This window comes from Mandrillus leucophaeus, unplaced genomic scaffold (assembly GCF_000951045.1).
Source record: "Mandrillus leucophaeus isolate KB7577 unplaced genomic scaffold, Mleu.le_1.0 Scaffold330, whole genome shotgun sequence".
NCBI classification, from domain to species: Eukaryota; Metazoa; Chordata; class Mammalia; order Primates; family Cercopithecidae; genus Mandrillus; species Mandrillus leucophaeus.
Window position 1 is genome coordinate 1,912,690 of NW_012103477.1, and position 20,650 is coordinate 1,933,339.

General features: G+C 51.3%; 1 protein-coding gene across 1 annotated transcript in view; it reads left to right on the plus strand.

Annotated features, from left to right (window-relative positions):
• The window catches only part of AJAP1 (adherens junctions associated protein 1), a 72,559-nt gene extending 59,616 nt beyond the window's left edge, over positions 1-12,943 (plus strand). The window contains exons 4-6 of the mRNA XM_011988448.1: positions 2,042-2,287; positions 4,188-4,319; positions 12,358-12,943. Coding sequence (XP_011843838.1) covers positions 2,042-2,287; positions 4,188-4,260 — 319 coding nt within the window. The 3' untranslated portion in view covers positions 4,261-4,319; positions 12,358-12,943. The remainder of the gene's footprint in view (positions 1-2,041; positions 2,288-4,187; positions 4,320-12,357) is intronic.
• Positions 12,944-20,650: the final 7,707 nt, after the last annotated feature.

Genomic DNA, 20,650 nt, shown 5'->3' on the forward strand with positions numbered 1-20,650 from the left:
TCCGTTGGGATGTTGTCCACCCAGCACACAGTCCCTATTTCTTGTCTCCTCTGCCCCTTCCCTGGAAAGGTAGGGATGGGGCCCTTCTACCAGCACCCAGCGGGATCCCACATCCCTCGCTCAGGCTTGGCGGCCGGTTGCTGAACCAGCCCTGTTTGTATTCTTCGTTCCTCTCAAAGCCACTCTGTGTGCTGAACTAGGTTACCGCTTTGCTCCAGGCAGCCTGCCTTTGCCTATTTCCTCCTGGAAATTGGCCTACTTTGAGGCTGGCCTTGCTGGGTGTACACACCTGATAAGCCCCTGAGAAATCAGGGGACTGCTGGGAGACCCTGCTGCTCAAAAGCGCCTTGGGGACCTCACCTGCCTGCAGCCACTCCTCCAGCAACTGTGTCTCCTTTCGGCATCCAGGCTTAAAACTCCCTCATAGAAGAACAGACCCAAATGGCCCCCTTGCTGCCTGCGTACAGCCATATGAATCAGACAGGGCTGATGGTGGAAACTGCATCAGAGCCTCAGAATCACAGGGGAACACAAGAAAGTGAGAGAGAAAAAGCCAGGCTCTGGGATCAGAGGAGGTGGGACCCCTTGGCAGGCCACGGGAGGGTGGGAGGTATCACAGCCCACAACAGACCTCCCACTCGGCTAGCGAGGGCTCAAAGCCACCTCCTGATAGGTAGCAAACTGGGACCCCAGGCATTTTCTGGAGACAGGCGATGAGAGAACAACACGGAGCTCACAGCGGGGCTTCTTAGGCAGGGGCTGGCCAGAGGAGGGGCTTTGGACCCCTGGACTGTGTGGGCGTATGGAAGGACAAATCCCACTGGCCATCTCAGTGAAGGGCTTCATCTCCCCAGAGACAGGGGACTTTGTAGCCTATTCTGTGACAGGTTGATGACAAGCCTTCATCTTGCTTTTCCCACACTCGAGCTTATAGCAGACCTTCAAAGAGCCCTTTGGGAGAACAGTCCGGGAGGCTGGATGAGCAAGTTCGGTGAACCTGACCTCCCTCTGAGGAAGACTTTTCTGGGGGGCTGCCCCTGGGTTTGGCATTCACCTTATGACCTTGGTTTATGGGGTAGGGGGCTTCTACTCCTTGAATCGGGATTCCTTTCATTGGGAAAACCAACGCAGGAAATAACCAAGACTTAGGAGACAGGCCCATCCCCCCTGCCCCTTGCCTTCGCGTAGCCCCTCCCTGTGCACAGGCCCTGAGCATGAAGGGGAAGGGGTGGGCAGGGGAAATGGCCCCCAATGTGGGCTCCCCATCCAGCAGGGGAGGGGCCTCCCAGCCAGCCCCCTTGTCCATCCTGTGCTCTCATCATAGAAGCAGCATCCAGCGGCCCCGATTCTTGCTTTCTCAAATCCCTGGAGAGTCAGGGGTGGAAGTCCCATGGTCACTCTAAGTGGCCTCTGGAAGCCCCTGTGGTTCACAGGAACTAGACCATAACAAGCAGGGCGTGCAGGACACTTCCCTCCGCAGACTTGATCAGGGATGAAGGACAAGCCAGCTCGTCATTTCCAGCTTGTGTACGTGCCCCTGGGTGGGGTTGAGGACAGGGGCCTTCTCATGCACCAGCTTTCCCCAAAGACGGGTCCACTGTCCATTCTGAGATGAAGGAACGGACCACCCCAACCTGTGCCCAAAGGTTCCCACACGCTCTAGGCCCCTCTGGCAGGAAGGACCCACCACGGCTTTAATCCCGTTGAGGCGTTCATGGGGACACTGAGTCAGCACCATGGTCTGGCTGATGCTCTTTAGTTAAGCAGGTCCCTAGCTCTGCGATCACATGGCTCACCACTTACCCCTCATCCTCCCTGCTGTAATAGCCATATTTAAAATTCAAATTTCATTTTTTTTTTAAAAAAGAGTTGATTGCTTGATTGTGGTTGATCTTTCTGAAGAGGCTGGGAATTACCGTTTAATATGAAATGATGCGTAGCACATGCCTGCAAGCAAAAGACCCACAATGGAAGTCTGCAGTTGTGCTTGTGGGTTTCTGGCCTCTGCCCGTCCCCCCACCCCAACCTCTTTCTCTTCCAGCTGTGCCCAAAGCGGGAACACTCGTCGGAACAGCCACCAGCGGAAGACCAACCAGCAGGAAGAGAGCTGCCAGAACCTGACGGACTTCACCTCGGCCCGGGTGCCCAGCAGCCTGGACATATTCACGGCCTATAACGAGACCCTGCAGTGTTCACACGAGTGCGTCAGGGCGTCTGTGCCCGTGTACACCGACGAGACGCTGCACTCGACGACGGGGGAGTACAAATCCACCTTTAATGGAAACCGGTAAGCTTGGGCTCTGCTAGACCCTGCGGCCGTGAAGCTCTTGGTGGTCCCGACCCCCCGGGGCCACGGTGGCTGAGCTTAGAGCTGTTGGTCGGTTTAGGTCTTCCCTGAGGTGGTTTTGAGGGCCCGAGCCAAGGCGGACTGCTAATTTGGCAAAACGAGAGAGGCAGGGTTGACAGCAAACAGGCGTTCAGCTGCTCCCAGAGAACACAGTGGCCGGAATTTCCTTCCAGACCCCTGGCCATGGGCAGTGGCGGGAAATGCGTAGTCTCCCAGCCCTCGCTCTGAGCTGTCATCCTTCATGCCCCAGAGCTCAAAGGCCAGTCCCGTGGTGGTGATCGGCCTCCTAAATATCAACAGATGACAACAGCCTCCTACCAGAGTCAGTGTCTCTGAGCCCTGTCAATAAAACGTCAGCGGCAAATATTAGCAAAACTATCAGATACCGACCAGACTCCCAGACCGGACGTGTGTTACTAAATGCTTCTCCTTTTTTATTATTCATGTGTAATCCCTCAAAGAAAATATACCCCACAACCACCCGTGAGAATGTTTAAGAAACCCTTGAGTCAGCTTTCAAAGGTTTGTCCAGAATTAAATTAAAATATCAATAAGCTTTCCTTTAAGTGAGCATACATTTATGCATCGTTTTGTAAATTAAAATAAAACAATCTCCAACAACTTGAAGAAAGGAGGAAGCTGGGAGGCTGCCTCAAAGGGTCCACCATGAGCAACAGAATTAGCACCTAGGGTAACACTGCCCCAGGCCCCCGGAAAGGGCTCCCCTGGAGCCCAGGGCGAGGTGACTGGACTCGAGTTGTTTTAGAAGGGGCTGGCCGCATGCTCCCTTTCGTTCTATTTGCTGATTTGTTCAGGGGCCTTTGGAGAGCGAGGGCTGCTGGGGCTGTCACATCCATGGTTAATGTGTCTTTGTCCTGTTGGCTAGAATGAGCAGATGTTCCTGAAATACCTTCTGGCCACGCCTCTTCTTGCATGTCCACGTTGCATTCTGCCATCTGTGATATTCTCTGTCTTAGATGTTCCCTTTCCTTGCAGGGGAGGACGGTGGCACTCAGAACCTCAGAACTGTTGTTCTAAACCTCAGTGGTTTTACACTCAGACATTTGGGGAGCTCATGGGTGCCATTCCAGCCTTCCAGAAGGCTGAGTTCACAAATAACTGGCTAACAGATTTCCAAACCATTTCACTGAATATGTGGATGTTGGCTTGGATATGAATCTGGGCCAGCAACTGCTTGGGCTGTGTGGGTAGAGGGCAGAGGGCCGTGGGCTGGCCTCTGGTGCTTCACTTTTCCCACCTTCTGTGCTTGTGTTGTGCAGGGAGGTGGGGTGGGGGGATGTCCAAGAGCGGAGTTGGCATAGCTGGTGCTCTCAGGCCCTGGCACGGAAGCATCGGATGGAACGAGTTCTTGCCTTTTGGCCCAAGGTCATGCTCTGTTGAGTTTCACGGGCCTTGGGAAATAATAGCTTAGTCTCAAAGGTGACAAAATATGAGGGAGACATTTTGGGAGCCAGGTTCCATCCTTTCTGTCATGTGCAATAAAGTGGGTCAAATCTGCCATCAGAGGCAGAGACTCCAGGCTCTGGGCTAATCCTGCAAATTCAAAAACGAAAATCTGGAGACGGCACAGCCTGCACAGCAAAGTGCTCGTGTGCCCAGATCCCTCGGTCTGTGTCCTCCAAAGCCTCCCAGGGTAGAGAGCATTCGTGTGTGAGGACTTCTCCCAGCCACAGGGAATGGCGGGGGTCCCTTCCTGGCAAGGCCAGGAGTCCACATTAGTGCTTCCTTTCTCAAGAAGCCAGTCAGTCTCCACCGCAGGCCTGCCCCGGCTTGCCTGTCATGTGTCAAGTACCAAAGCCCATTTTTCTGTTCACCGCAGACCCTCCTCTTCTGATCGGCATCTTATTCCTGTGGCCTTCGTGTCTGAGAAATGGTTTGAAATCTCCTGCTGACTGGCCGAAGTCTTTTTTACCTCCTGGGGGCAGGGCAGACGCCATGTGTCTATTTCATGGTAGGTACCTCTCTTTGGACATTCCTGTTTTCATTCCCTTTCCTCCCCTCCCCACTGCCCTCCCCTGTACTCTTTGGGATAATTGGGAACCATTTTAGACACGGTGGGTGGATTTCCAATGGCATCACTTCTCTGAACATGAGCCGGGGACCTGGCCTTTTGATCTTGATGTTGGATTTGGTAGAAGTGCCTTCCCCATCCCGGGGGAGGAGAGTAACAGACGCTCACACACCCTGATTCCACGTCCTCACTATTCTTACCAGTGCCACTCCTTCCCTCAGGAAGGCCACGACGCGCGTGGCCTACATGGCAGGGAAAGTCATTCCCCGAAACAAGCGACAATTATAGCTCTCTTTTCCCGCAACAGGAAGAGATTAGGGCAGCGGCTAGGGAGGCAGGAATCGCGCCCCCGTCACATGTCTTTACATCGGGGGAGGGCGCAAGGCAGAATTAAAATACAATTTTGAAATATAAAAATAAAAGATAAGAAAGAAAATGATAAAGAAAGAAAGGGAAGAGTTGAGACATCTACTAATTTGAAGCCAGGAACCGGCACCAAAACAGGATGAATTTTCCATGCTCTGCTGGATGGGAACATTTGGTTTGCTTTCAGTGATATTAACTTTAATGCTAACGTTAAATTGCCTCCTTCTGTGCTGAGTCTTCGGAGCACTCAGGCTGCTGAGGGGAGAGAGCATTTCGCTCTCATGGCCCCACATCCCATGCATTCTATAAGCACGGCCCATGGGTGCGACCTGAGGTTTTCGTGTGGTTTTCATGGTTCTTTTCGATGCTAGGCTTTCTCTGCATCCTCATCTTGCTTCCTTCCAAAGGTGACCTCTGATCCCTTCCATGATCCCATCCTGTTTCTAGGATGAAATACCAATATTTGAAAATAGCTTTTTCTTACTTTTTGCCCACCTTCTGATATGGAGGACTGAATGGACAACGTCCTCAGGGGCCCGGGGACAGGGAAGGTCTGGAGGACTCAGCCGGCCGCACCTAGCTGTGGCCGGGGAACCAGCTGTAGTCAGAGAAGGGAGTGACTCGGTCAGTTCCTCATCCTGGCACTAATAGACCACGTGTTTGCTCCAAATCAAATATCCGGCCCTCACTCCTTATCCTGAAGCCAACATGATCTGCCAACTGGCAAAGAAATGTAATTAGATTAGAATGGGAACCGAGCTGCCCTGCAAGGGCCTCTGCTGCGGCAGGTAAGAGGCAGGTTGTCCCCACCATTCAATGGGGGGATGTGCAGCCTAGAGCATCCGTCAGAAGCCAGTGCCTTTGTCTGCCTCACCACAGCTCCCCTCATGAAGGGAACCCCCTTTGGAGTGCCAACCAAGCTAGCCACAGCAAGCCGGCTTGCTAGCCGTGTAGTCCTTGACCCGCCTGGTAAGGCCTCTGTAGGGACTGGGTCCTGGTGGTTGCCAGCATCTCTGTTATGATTTTTAAAATTTGTTAATGTGTAATTCATTGACCTGGGAGATGCAGGGCCTTAGGGTCAAAGACCCTCAGTCCCTTTCGCCAAGAGCCACAGGCCCACAGAACTGGAGAGGTCAACTCGAGCGGACAGCTCCCTAATATAGATACTTGCACGGCAGCTCGTGGAACACTTTTTACTTGCTCAGTCCTCCCAGCAATCTCGTTTACAAGTGGGGAAACTGAGGCAGGGGGCGGTTAAATGACTTGACCGAGGTCAGCTCCCTAGGGGAGAGGGGACGGCTTTCTAATGTTTGCACGACAGCTCGTGGAACACATTTTACTTACCCAGTCCTCCCAGCAATTCCTTTTACAAGTGGGGAGGCTGAGGCAGTGGGCGGTTAAATGACTTGGCCGAGGTCAGTCAGGTTGTAAGTGGTGGGGCTGGATCACCCGCTGGCTGCCTGGCTCCGGGACTTCCCCGCCCACTCCAAAGGCCTGGGCCCAAGGATCCTTCTTTTCCATTAGAACAGGAAGCTGCAGCGCTGACTTTTCAAAAAAAAAAAAAAAAAGATAAAATAGGGCAGAAAAAAGGTGTTTTATTTACTCATCTGTCCCAGAAAACCTTCGTGTCTCATCAGCCTGGTCCTCCCCTTTCAGCAGCATGGGGCACTGAAGACCCCCCAGAAACACTGTTGGTGGGGGCTGTCCCTGTGCTGCAGCCCCAGGCAAAGGCAAGAGATACGGGTGCTCCCAGATGGGCCCCAGGTGGACCCCGCTTCCCAGCTGTGCCTGAGGAGCTGTTTCGGGACCACCGGCATTTACACAAGGAAACATCTCTGCGTCTAAAGAGCTGACCCCTCCCTGTGGCTCTCAGGTCAGGTAGGTCGTCCGCAGAGTTCAGAAGACCCTGTGAGACTTACTGAAGGCAGCTGCACTCAGCCTCGGAATCTGCCGACACGAAGCCACAGCCCACTCCTGGTGGCTTCCTCAGTAGCTGCGGACCAGGAGGGCTACGCACACAGCCTCGTTAGTCCTTGATAAATGCTTATAAGATTCCATTGCCGCTTGCAGGACAGACCGTTTATCACTCACTAGGATGAAAGCGTTAGGATTCTAAGTATCCTCTGAATCTTGCAATTAATGCCTGGACATGAGCATCGGGTGCAGAATAGCCAGAAACATCTCTCAGATTTGCTGGGGTACTTATTGTGCCTAAATAAATAGCAATTAATACTCAAACATTTAATTAAGGCTTAAGAGCCAGTGGAGCTACTTCTGTCTCGTATGGCTGGGAAGCCTCTCCAAATGCATTTTTAATGATGATGCGGTCGTTGGTTACCACACCATTGTCTTCTAAGTCTAATCCATGTGCATGTTTGGGACCCAAAGGCAGCCAAGTTCATTTTCCTGTAAGTGGTTGTCTGGAATGCCAGTGGCTCCTGGGCAGATGTGGACCCTAGATTTGATAGCTTCCAACACATTCTTGCCTCAGACCACCTTCGTGGTGGGGCCAGATTGCTCTGGACAAAGTGAAGCTGGCCTTTATGCTCCAAGGAAGGGGACCTCGAGAGCAGGCCTGCATTGGCTCTCGGACTAATACACGGTCATCTTTCATGCAGCAGGTAAATTTCAGCAAACCTCGTTAATGTTGATCTCTTTCCCTTTGCCAAGGCCGCTTCATTCTGAACAGAGCCTGCAAAGTCATAAAAGCTGTTGAATCCAAAGCAAGTGAGAAATAAGTCATGCATTATTATTATTTTCAAAAACACATTGAAGACATAACTAATAAAAAATGAGAAGTGCACCTGTGCCTTCCCACTTTGTTCTTCCGAAATGTACATTAATAGAATATCAAACTTTTGTTATTCAAAGGCGCCTATTTTTCAAAGCAACATCCATACGTTTCTGGAAGCTGTGCTTGCTGAGCTGAGAACGGTACCACGAAAACTTTGGGAGAAAGTGACCACTTCAGATTGTCAAGAAATTCTGCTGTGCCCCAGGGATACCTGGCAGTAGCCTGTTTGCTTTTGTGTTTTTTTCCCACAAAAGCAGATATTGGTCATTACACCCAGTGACCCACTGTGAAGCATACAGCCCAGCGGGGCCAGGCCAGCCGAGGATCTCCTTCCAGGCAGCAGAGGGCAGAATTTATCCCAGATCCCGATCTGGAAGATGGCTTTGCAAGATACACACAGCTTCCCTTTTTGGCCAGGGAACCTCGGGTGGATGTTCACCTTCAGCCACGTTATTTTCCAGCCATGGGGTCCAGGCCCCACCTTATCTGTCTTTCCCAGCTGGCCCAGGATCCTCAGTCCTTCTCTGGGCTTAGTGCCAAGATGAGAGGCTCACGTGCTAGTGTGGCACAGAAAAACCCAAGAAGCTGAAGTTTGAGCAGCAGAGTTTTGGCAGAACATGGACAACGTGAGACCCTCCTCCTGGGCCAGAGGCTGTGACCACACCTTGGTCTTGCAGGAAACCTCTCCACCCTCTGCAAAGCCAGCATGGCTCTGGAAATGGTCATTCAAGGTGCAGGATTGGCACCATCTCTCTCTCTCTCTGTCTCTCCCCCTCTCTACCTCTCTTTCTCTTTTCCGTCCTGAGACACAGAGCAGAGAGAGATGCCTGTAGTCTTGGAAGAGGCTCCCTTCCCTGCGTAGCCAGGGATGTCTGGCGCTCGGGGCACAGGCTGCCACCCACTCACTGATCTTCCACGTCGTGTCTGTGGCTCCTGGCATCAGCATCTACCTGTAGTCAGTCCCCGGAGGTGGTTTCCTGCCATTAAGGATGGGTCTCAGGGACTGAGGACAAAACTGCTTCACACCCCTGCCGCGTCTCTGAGCCTCATCCAGTGTTGATTCCCTGCTCCAGGCCAGGCACAGAGCTGGAACCTGCATGAACCAGTGGTGAACAGGCAGGAGACCCCTGTTCTCAGGGTGCTGTCGTGCCAGCAGGGGATGCCTTGCACATCTGTCCAAATAAGCTGGATGCAGATGGTCCCATGCCCGAGATGTCACCAAGCAAGTGCTCCAGGAGACAGAAGGAAAATAGGGGATGTGGGTAGGAAGGAATGGAGGCATCCAAGAAGGCCTTCCCAGGGAGGTGATCTTTCCAGCCAAACCCTGAAGGATTGGAGGCTTGAGATTTGCAACGTGAAATCAAGGAACCTGGAACGTTGAGAGGAAGAAGAAGAGGAAGCGCGAGGTGGAAAGGTGGCCAGGACCCAGGGCAGAAGGATCTGATTAGCCAGCATGGGAAGTACAGGAGGCTTTTTTTTTTTTCTTTTTTTTGAGACAGAGTTTCACTCTGTCGCGCAGGCTGGAGTGCAGCCACTCGATCTCGGCTCACTGCAACCTCCACGTCCGCATTCACCCGGGAGACTTCCACGTGGGAAAGTGGGAGGATGAAGTCTACCTGGGAGCACCTCCAGAGCCTGGCCAGACAGACGTAAGGATTGGAAGCTGCTCCTCCGGGCTTTATTCTCCTGTTTAACGTCAGGATCAAGGACTGGAAAGCAACCAGGGCCAAGGTTCATTTAGGAAATCATTCTTATTAAGGTGGCAGCCATATGACTTATGGTCCAACCCTGAACACATTCCAGAGAGAAAGGTTGGCCTTGTGAATCATCAATGATCAGGGAACACAGGGACAGCAGCTCACAACCCGTGACTGTCCTGGGACACCAGGACCCAATGTAGGGTCTCCAAGCCCCAGGATTTTTATCTCCCTTTTAAGAAAACTTGTAATTGTAGTAAATATATGTAACATAAAATTTATCATTTTTATGTTAGCCAGGCGTGGTGGCTAACACCTGTAATCCCAGCACTTTGGAAGGCTGAGGCAGGTGGACCACCTGAAGTCAGAAGTTTGAGACCAGTCTGACCAATATGGTGAAACCCCGTCTCTACTAAAAATATAAAAATTAGCCAGGCATGTGGTGAGTGCCTATAATCCCAGCTATTCAGGAGGCTGAGGCAGGAGAATCGCTTGAACCCGGGAGGCGGAGGTTGCAGTGAGCTGAAATCGTGCCACTGCACTCCAGCCTGGGTGACAGAGCAAGAATCTGTCTCAAAAAAAAATATATATATATATATATATATCATTTTAACCCTTTATGCATGTCTAGTTCAATGGCATGAGTGCCTTTACCATGCTGTGCAGGCATCTTCACAAGCCAGCCCTTCATCTCTCTCCATCACCCTGTATTAAAACTCTGTACCCACTCAATACTCACTCCCCGTCTCCCCCCACCCCCTGGCCCCCTATTCTACTCTTTGTCTCTGTGGATTTGGTGGCTCTGGTACTTTCTATAAGTAGAATCATACAGCATTTGTCTCCACATTTTTTAACTTTCAAAAAAATTACCAAGATATAAGAGGGATATTTCTCTCTGTATTGTAATAATTACTTCATTTTTCAAGCCCCTCTTCCCCAGATCCAGGGAATGTGGAAGAGGTGGGCGGGGGTGGGGCACAGCTAGAGTAAGGCTACCAAGAGTGATCCGGCACTGACCCAAAGGCACGTCCCCCGCCCCCCCGTGTGTGTGTGTGTGTGTGTGTGTGTGTGTGTGTGTGACACAGCCTCACTCTGTTGCCCAGGCTGGAGTGTAGTGGCGCCATCTCAGCTCAGTGCAACCTCTGCCTCCCAGGTTCAAGTGATTCTCATGCCTCAGCCTTCCAGGTAGCTGGGATAACAGGTGCGCGCCCCCATGCCTGTCTAATTTTTGTATTTTCACTAGAGATGGAGCTTCACCATGTTGGCCAGGACGTCTCCTTTCTTTACATGCAGTGACCCCTGTGCCCACAGCAGCTGGTCCTCCCACAGTAGCTGAGCAGACACTCTACTGTAGCCTCATGGAGTTGTCCACACGGTGTCATTTGGAGGCAGCAAGCAGGAAGGTGACGCCCAGGGCCCAGCCTCTTGTCCAGACGCAGAGGGCTCCAGGGAAAGACCCAGCCTCTCACCTTCACCTTCAAATGAGTAGACTCTGGCACACTGAGGTTCCTGGAGATGACAGGGACACCGTGCTGATGATCAGGGACACAGTGCTGAGCAGGTGGCGCTGTCCTGGGGCCTGCCAACCTCCCTGTCCACTCCTAGGATGTGTCCTGCAGAGGGCAGGCCTGTCCCACCTGGAGCTCTTCCTCCCCAGTCCCAACCAGAATCACTGCGGTGGGCTCAGTTGATTCAGGGGAGAGAAAGCCACACTCTTGTCTTTGGGAAGGACCAGGGAATGGACCCAGGACTGGCAGTCACTGAACTCACCTGGGGAACTCTGAAAACCCATGTTCACAGGCACCACCCTGAGAACCTGATTCCAGGTCTGCAGAGGTGGGCCTGAGAATCTGTATTTCTGCAGAGCTCCCACGATGGTGATGATGGAGCCGGTCTGGCCGCATGCTGTGCCTGCAGCTGCTGGAAAACTTCTAGAGCTCCCACTGAGTGCTTTTCCGACTTCAGTTTGGGATCAGCGGGTACACCCGCCCCATCCTACCACTTTCTGATACGTGTCATCTGCACAGATGAGGATGCGGTAGCCTTTTCTTTCTATTATTGAGGGTCCTAATTGCCTGTAGTTGAGAGGAGCTCTGAGTGACCGCAGAGGGACCCAGACAGCACCCCATCCCTGTGACGGAGACGCAGCTTTGGGCAGAAGGTCCCCTGGGGGGGACCGTGATGTGTTCCAGCTCACGTGGCCGTGCCCGGGGTGACTCTCTGAGGGATGCTGACCTACTGGGGGTTCTCACTCAGCCCGGGAGACTGCATTTTCCGTTTTCTGAGGCTCGGGCTGGCTGGGTGGCAGCCGCCCTTCTCAGCCTGCCTGCTGAAGGTGGCAATCGCAGTCAGATCACCCGACCTGCGCCCGGGTGGGACTCGCCTTCTCTCTCTCCAGCAAGATCACCTCTGGGGAAATACGGGAGGAGGATTTCCTGGTGCAGTCCATTTCTCTCTCCTGAGTCCTGGCCTCGGGGAGGCTGCAGCTGAGCAGTGGACGGACACAGACTCCCTTTTCTCCTGCAGCAAAGGAGTGGAACAGGCCCCCCAGGAGGAGGCTGGACGGGGAGTGAGCGGGGCTGCCACACTCAGGCCCTCTGACGTGCACGCCTGGGACCAGATGCCCCGGCACCCCCCACAGGAGGAGGCTGGGCAGGGAGTGAGCAGGGCTGCCACACTCAGGCCCTCTGACGTGCACGCCTGGGACCACAGGAGGAGGCTGGACAGGGAGTGAGCGGGGCTGCCACACTCAGGCCCTCTGACGTGCACGCCTGGGACCAGATGCCCCGGCGCCCCCACCGTGCGTTAGTGGACAGGGTGGTCCCAGCCCCTGGTAGCAAGCTCAGAGCTCTGTAGATGACCAGAATTCACACAAGATTCAGGCCCCCACTTCACACCCCTGGGATTCCCAGTGTTTCTTCCAGTTCCTGCTGACCAGTTCTCGTGAGGTCTTGTCCACGTTCCAAGGACCCCTCCATGTCAGTGAACCGATAAAGGCAGCGACCGGGCTCTGCACGCAGGAGTCCTGTGTCGGGGGGTCCTGGTCGCCCGAGAGCCCCACGGACTTGTCGCGCCCTCGGCCTGCTGCCATTTAATCTCTTCTTGTTTTCTTTCCACACAGGATTCCGTTGGTGAACCTGTAAAAACAAAACAAACAAAACAAAACAAAAAAGACAAAACCTAAAACTAAGCTATCTAAGGGGGAGGGTCCCCGCACCTACCACTTCTGTTTGCCGGTGGGAAACTCACAGAGCAGGACGCTCTAGGCCAAAATCTATTTTTGTAAAAATGCTCACGCCTATGGGTGACTCTGCCTTCTCCCCGAGTTTTCTTTGGAGAACAGAAAGAAGAAACGAAAGAAAGAAACCGGAGGCAGAGAGACGAGGATACCCAACGAAAGGGACGGGAGGAAGCATCCGAAACCTAGGATTCGTCCTACGATTCTGAACCTGTGCCAATAATACCATTATGTGCCATGTACTGACCCGAAAGGCTCGGCCGCAGAGCCGGGGCCCAGCGAATCACGCGGAGAAATCTTACAGAAAACAGGGGTGGGAATCTCTTCCGATAGAGTCGCTATTTCTGGTTAATATACATATATAAATATATAAATACAAACACACACACGCACACACTTTTTTTGTACTGTAGCAATTTTTGAAGATCTTAACTGTTCCTTTTTAAAAAAAGAATTGTGTTATAGGTTACAAAATCTGATTTATTTAACATGCTTAGTATGAACAGAATAAACCAGTGTTTTCTACTTTGGCAACTCACGTCACACACATATTACACACATGTGCGCATACACACACAATACACATACATGCATATAGACGCATCTATTGGAAATGCAGTTCCACAGGTGAGCATGTTCTTTCTGGTGACCTGGTATTCCATCACCGTTTACCCCAGGGGACAGCCTCGACCCAGACAAGGAGGCCCTTAAATGACAGCCTGCATTTGCTAGATGTTTGGTGAGTGGCATCAAATGTGTGACTTACTATCTTGGGCCAGAACTAAGAAAGCCGTGGTTTTATATATGTGTGTGTAGATATATACACACACATATGTGTGTGTATATATATGTTTTTGTATATATATATACACACACACATGCATACATATGTGTTTTTTTTCATTTAAATGTTGGAAGATGCTGCCTAACAGCCACACTCACATTTATGTAGCTGGTTGCTTACAAACGGGCCTGAGCCCTGGGTTGGGTGGGTGGTGGATTCTTGGACGTGTGTGTCATACAAGCATAGACTGGATTAAGAAGTTTTCCAGTTCCAAATATTAAAGGAATATATCCTTACGATGTGTGTGTGTAATGTCAGGACAGAACTTAGACATACGTGAAGGGCCCCAGTTGGTTTGAAAACGAAAAATCGTCATTCTGTGTGCGAACCACGCAGGCTGCCCCACAGCCCAGCCTGTGCTGCGTTGCCTTCCCTTGCGCAGGTGGGCAGGTGTTGCCCGCTTTTTCTAGGGCCCCAACGGTGTCTTGGAATCTTGGGGGAAGCCTCGGCAGAGATGCCATTCTCCTGTCAGCTTCCACTGGCCGATGGATGTTTCTGTTTTGTCATCGAGAATCCTACTGTAGAACTACCCAGTGGAAACGGGCCCCAGACCCGAGCCTCAGTACAGAGAATCCCAACCACACACACTTTATGAAAAATACTGCCATGCCGCTGGGCCTTCCTCACAAGCCTCACCTGAGACGGGCTCACTGGTGGCCCAGACTTGCTGTCAACAGGGAGTGCTGTCGGGATCTAGGGATGCATCTCGTGGCCCACGCTGTGCCTGCTTGGAGGATGTTTCCTGTCTATGGGAGATGCCTAATGTGGTGTGGGTCCCTGTCTCCAAAGACTCTATTTCTCACACATGGCCCAGGTGGAACTTTAATTTCAGCAGTAGAGTGCATGAGGCAATTCAGTGAAGTATCGCAGGCCAGGCGAAAAGGTTAAAGATGAGGCAGACAGCTAACCTTACTGCCCTCACTGGCCAGGCTGATGACCTGATTCTTCCCTCGGGTTCAGTCTCCCTCTGAAACACCTTGAGATATGCTTCAGAAGTTCACTTTTGTATCTCCTGAAACACGTGAACCTAGAGTCATGCCTCTGGAGGGGAAAGGGCTGTTTCTGTGACACAGCAGTGTTGAGATCTGTATCCATGGTATTGCTCACAAATTAGGAAAAGTTGTTCTTTAGTTTTTGTTCTGTCGTTTTCCACCCCCAAGCTTTGGCACATCCAGAGACAATGCAAACATCCGCCACTGGCATTTGGCCATCTCCAGGTTCCTGGCACTCACCTGCACGGCGCTCCAGCCTGCAGCTCTCTCCGCGCGCCATCCGGCCTCGTCCATCCCATTCTCCTTCAATCACTCCCTTCCGCTGAGGTGGGCCTCCTGACTCCAGGTGAGCACAGCGTGGTGCGAGTGCGTGGTGAGGGCTGGCAGCGTCCAGCAGGCAGTGGGGTTGCTGCTTTGGTCTCTGATGTTCTGAGCTCCAGAGTGAGCCCAACCGAGGAGGAGGTGACAGCAGGGGGGCCCCGTTGGTTCACTGACCATGAGAACCCAGGATTCCCGAGGGACTCCTGGTATCTGTTCTGTCATCTCCCAGCTGCTCAGCCCCCTTCTCCGACCATGGGTGGCACCCTGGATGCCCTGAACTCTTTCCTGGGTCCATGAGACATAGAGCCTTGGAAGGAGGCGTAAAGCAACAGCCCTCTTGTCCCCCGTCAGAGCCACAGGTTCAAGGTAGGGCTGTGAGACCCACACAGGCGCAACCACCAGACAAGCCAGTGTGTGCCCATTCCACACCTGAAAGTCTGCTTCTGTGCCGACATGACATCCGTCAAGGTAAATCCACACAGGTGAAGGCCGCTATTTCTGGATGATTGAGGCAGTGTATGGAAAGACGTATCATTTTACTTTTTTAAATGGTTACCTGCTCTCCCAGACCCCTCAACGGGGATCATCGTCTAGGTAAGAGGAGGTAGTGAGTGAAAGTGCCTGGGCCTTGGAGACGCAGCCCCACCCACAGTGAAGTCTGCACCAGGGCACGGAATTGTCCTGCTTCGGGCCTTGGGTATATGTAATGCCCATGCACTTTGTGTGTCGGTGGCTGCTGCATTGGCCTGATCAGTCCTTCTGCACCTTGGGGTAGTGTCTCAAGCTAGTTGTTGTCCTCTTTCCCCTGCTTGGCCCCTGGAATTCAGAGTCTAACAGTAGACACCTCCCTTCCCCCACCCGAGGCCTGGTCCTTACCTTTGCTTGAGCTTTCATTCCTCAAGAAAAGAACTCCAAGGAAGTGTGACGTGGTTTGTTAGGGTTCCCCAGTTTTTGTCCACTTCCATCTTATTCCTCGGAGATCCCACAATCGCAAACCCCCTGGCAGCCTCCTGGCACCTGCATTTGCCCTTAAAGCTTTACAAACAGCTGGGAATGCACTCTTTGTTGTACAGTCCAGTCCGTTTCCAGACGAAGTCGCTGCCAATCTTCCCGTGCTTGGTGTCGCTTTTTTCTGATTGGAATATGCGCGTCATTGCTCTTGTTTCCGGGTTTGGTGTGAGAAAGGCGGGGTTCTCCAGGCATGGTCGGGGAGCTTCCTCACCGTTTTCCATTGGGCTCAGATTCCAACCATGACCGAGACAAAGCCAAGCCTTCTCACGCAACGTGGAAGCGTAGTGACACCCTGGGGTGTGTGGAGGTGGCTGCTGTTGTTCCTATGTACTGCCCTCCTTGCACACAGAAGGGAGAGGCCACTTAGGGGAACTTGTCTTCTCCAAAGTACTTCTAGTCCTTCCCAATCTTGAATTTGAGTGGACTTCTCTTATTACACTCAGCTCCCAGAAATTCACTCCAGTCCTTCCTGGAACATTGTGAAATTAGAAACCTGGACTCATCAGCAAACCCCACCCAGTCTTTGAATCGGGACACCAGGAAACCCATTTCTACGGATGTGATCTTACCATCTTAAATCAATCCTTTCTTTCGAAAATACATGACTCTTTCACAGCCATATTTTAGCTTCAGGAAAAGCCATGCTTACAGGGGTTGGTCGTCAACATTTTGTGTGCGATGCCTAAGGTGTAGACTGTGTTAAAAGGTGAACACACCAAAGGATCGACCCTGTCACCTTGGATGGTCTCTGTTTTGACCCTGTTGCCCATGGAGAGGTATTTTACCCTTTTGCTTCTTTGCCCAGGTGGTCTAGGATTGTCTGTAGCTCAGGAAGCTGGACTGACCCTGTATCTTGAAAGACAAGACCAGGAACCAGGAGTGAGGCTGGGACTCTCACTCAGTGGGACTCTCACTCAGCCTTTTCATGGTCAGGCTTGGTCTTCCCATACTTTTTTCAAGATGGCACCAGGACACGCCTTCTTTTGACCACCTGTTGACACCATCACCCTCTTTCATCAAGGTGATCTCTTTCATCAGGGCGTACGTGAGATGTGATGCTCCACTCGACTGTCTTCTCCCCTACCCCTGCCCCCTTCCACAAAGCCATTTCCCAAGTCACAGTGGGAAAAGATACCAAGATGCCTGATTTCTTGGACCATTCTTGTTTCAGCACGTGAGTTCTTTAAGACACTACTCACATATGCCACTGGAGAGAAACAACCCATTCTGGATCACCGTAATGAGCTGATCAGTCATTCATCCTCTTCTTCAACAAATACTTGTTCCACTTCTACCACACTGGCCATACAGTCGGAGGCAAGATGAGCACAGTTATGCCCTTGTGGGTCTTATATTCTATAGTAGAAGGAGGTAGATGGTTAATGTGAAAGAAAACCAAAATAATTTCCAGAGAGTGAAGCGGCAGGAAGAGAACAGAGCAGAGTGATGGGGCCAGGGTGCAGAGAAGGAGAGAGGGGAAGGGGGAGAGAGTGGCAGGGATTGAGGGGGAAGAAAGAGAGGAAGGGGTTGTCTGCATCTCCTCCTGCCACCCATCGCCTACTGGGAAATTATCACTTGCTGCTTGAGGGTTGGTCTGGTGTTGGATGGAGCAAGAAGGCCTTGGTCTTAGCTCTTGGATAAAAACTCAGTGCAGAGCTGAAGATAAGACATCGCAGTTGTTACGATGCCTGGTTCTTCACCAAATTCCTCAGCCATTCCAGCAAGAGTGGAAGCAGAGGGGCAGGGGCAGGATGAGGGCTGCTGTCCTGGAGATGAGCTTGCCTCATCCCTGGGCACTGGCTCTGCCCCATCCCCTCCCCATGTTGGTCCCACCTGTCAGGTTGCCAGGCCAACCAGGTCTCAGGTCAACCAGATCTCAAGGAGGAAAAGGGGGTTCAACGTCAGTGACTTGGCCCAGAGGGCACGGGCACCATGGGGGCGCCATTCCTCTTGGTGCCAAAAGACAGCTGCCTCTCCAGAAGCTCCCCCAGCACTGAGCGTACTTAGTGGCATCCTTCTTAAACAGCATCTGCTTTTAAGTAAGCAGCTATTCCAAAACATGCCGTGATTCATGTAATTTTTGAGTGGTTACTTTGGTGCAGTTTGTCAATTTGCTCTGCCATACTGTTTTTTGATTGTTTGTTTGTTTTCCAGTGTAAATAGCACAGCCCACATAAATGAGCCAAACTCATCATCTGAGGATCTTTGATTATTCTTCCCCACTTATTGTACATTGATGTGCCGCCTGCTAGGAAGATAAACTCCCTCTTTGCTCACTGGGAGCCCAGATCTCTCTGTTAGTTACACTCAGCCTTATCCGGGGGTCCCAGGGAGGTCTTAAATGATTGTTTGGGGTTTTGAAACATGCTACCATCCCTTCCTTCCAAAGAGCGTGAAGCATGGCCCTGTGTGGTTTTGTGTGTCTGGGTTTACAGCTTGTATTTGGATGTAAGGAGTGACTAAAAACAGGTCTAGGCTGAGATCCTCTGTCTTTTAAACCCCCCCAGCCCTCGGTGGAACAGAAAGAATGAGCTTCTTCTGATCTCAGATCATTCTAGAAAGGTCTCAGCTAGTGAGCACAAAAGTAGGCAATCCCCAGAGTTTATACGGGCCTCCATGTGACCAAGCCATCCCTAGCTAGGAAACTTAACTCTTTGCACAACCTCCCTTTTTTCCGAAGGGCCCATGGGAACATGGGAGCAGTTGCCCTTTGTCAGAGGAGTGGCTCCACCCTGCTCTCTGCCTGAAACAGAAAGCAGCTCCTTTTGGAACAGCCCGCCTGGGGCAGAAGCACTTGAACATCCCATCTTCCGTCTTATTTCACTTTGGTTGCAGAGAGTTAAATACATAGGCCACAGCAGACTAAGACAGCGGTGTGCACAATGGTCCCCAGAATATCCAGGGACCCAAGCGATGTTAGTCTTGGGGTCCCTAAGGCAGTAGGGCGTGGGGAGGAAGTTTCTCACCATCGATTCCCAAACATATCAACCACAAGTCCACCCTCCACACCTGTAAACGCACAGCCTGTGCCCCATTGTAAAGGTGACTGAAGAGAATGGTCAACTCGACGGTGAGGGGCCTGTTTTGGAGCTAAAAGCATAAAATGAATCCTCCCTGTAGCTCCATTGCCTTTTCCTCTTGAAGCATTCCCTGCTAAATGTTCTAAGAGTTACTGTGCATAGAATCGAGAGAGCATTTTTGAATGAGCCATAAATCTAAGTCATATATGAGAGGCATAATATGAATTGGGCCAAGCTTGCCAATCTGGGACACACAGGTTTATAGAGATTAAACACTAGTGAGTAGCGGGGGAAGGGAACAGTGACTGTATAAATGGCCATATAAATGACCTACTTGTCTTCTCATGTAGGCTGGAATCAGAACCTACGTATGCCATAGATAACAGTCAATTAAATGGGTTAATGTGCCAAGCCAAGAGAGTTCTTAAGACATGCACATGGGACTGGATTAACTCTTGTCGATGTCTTGGATTCCATAGTAAAACATCTGTTAAGTAACATGTGGTGGGAAAGGATGCAGGGAGCGTTGGACTGTAGGAAATTCTCCTTTATACAAGTTAATTAGTTTTGTCTCTGGTGGCCCTCTCTTAAAACAGAATCCCCTGGAGACCCGGGTTTTCATGTTGTAATTCAACATCCAAATATTTGCAACATTAAATAACAACTCCGTAGAGATGTCGGTCTTGCATGGGCATAAGCAGCTCACACTGGTTAGCTTTTGTCAGATTTCGCCATTTCTGCAACAAAATTTCTTAGTGTTGATGTTGATAGCTTCTGGGTTGGCAAATTGGCAGTTCACTCTAGTCTTACTGGGTTGGACGAGTTCTTGCCCCCAGAAAACTGGGGATAGCTTTGGCCATGGAAGGAGCAAGAACACTATGCAGTCCTAAGCTCTGTTTTTTGTTTTGTTTTGTTTTTGGCACCATTATGTACCGTGAAGACTTACAGCCTCTGCTAATACAGCATAGGGGACACTTTGAGGAGCCCCAGCATCATTGTTTGAAATCATTGTACAGGGAACTGCAGGGGTGAATACCATTGTACCAATGCCCGGGCCAGCGTCTCATTTCCTAACAGAATCATCCCGTTCTTGTTCACTCTTCAGTCATCCCAAGCCAAAAGGGAAAATTCAAAACCCACTGTGACACCCCAACCCTAATTTCCAACCTTTGGAGGACTCACCTGGGGCAGGAGGGAGAAAGGGCTTTGCTGAAGTCTCAGGCTGCCGAGAACCACGTACGGGCGTAGCAGCAAGCCAATGGCATGGCTCTTGACAAGGTTTTCTATAGGGCGGCAACTGCTGCCCCCAGGGGAATCCTCTTCTGGTGCCTCCGCAGTCTATTCTGGGGTGGAAACGCCATTCTCTATTATTTCTCTCACATACGTGTGGATTTCTAATATTGAGTTATGTGACTGCCTACCACCTAAGGCCTACAAAACAACATGGGAGTTTTTTTCTCGAGTGTGCAGCAAGTCGGCATGAACGGGACCCTAGCAACTGTGGGGAGCAGGATTCTCTAAGGTGCTCTTAGATACGGTGTCACTTCCACATACAAGCACAATTCTCCCAGTTAAGGGACTGGAAGACAAGCGGGGCAACTGGTTTTGAAAAGCCCGCTGGCATGCCAGAGGGGGTGTTTGGCCACACCCTCCTTGAATCTAACTGCCACAATCTATCCGCAGATATGTTTTGTTCTATTTCCGGTTTGTTTTCACTTGTGTTTGCGTTGCTTCCTCTGAAGCCAGAGGATGAAAGGTCCTGGCAAAGTGAGTTATCAGTCAACTGATGATAACTGTGATCCTTAAAGATGAATTCCCAGCCTGAGGTGACACACAGAGGTTCAGCATACGTCTCAGGATCTGTCACATGTCATGTTGCTTGGTGTGAAGACGAAAGAACAGAGTCCACATCAGTTTCTGCTCCTTCAAACAGTGTGTTGATATAAAACATTGAGATTTGGCAGAAACATGTGCCCAGTTTGCAGCAT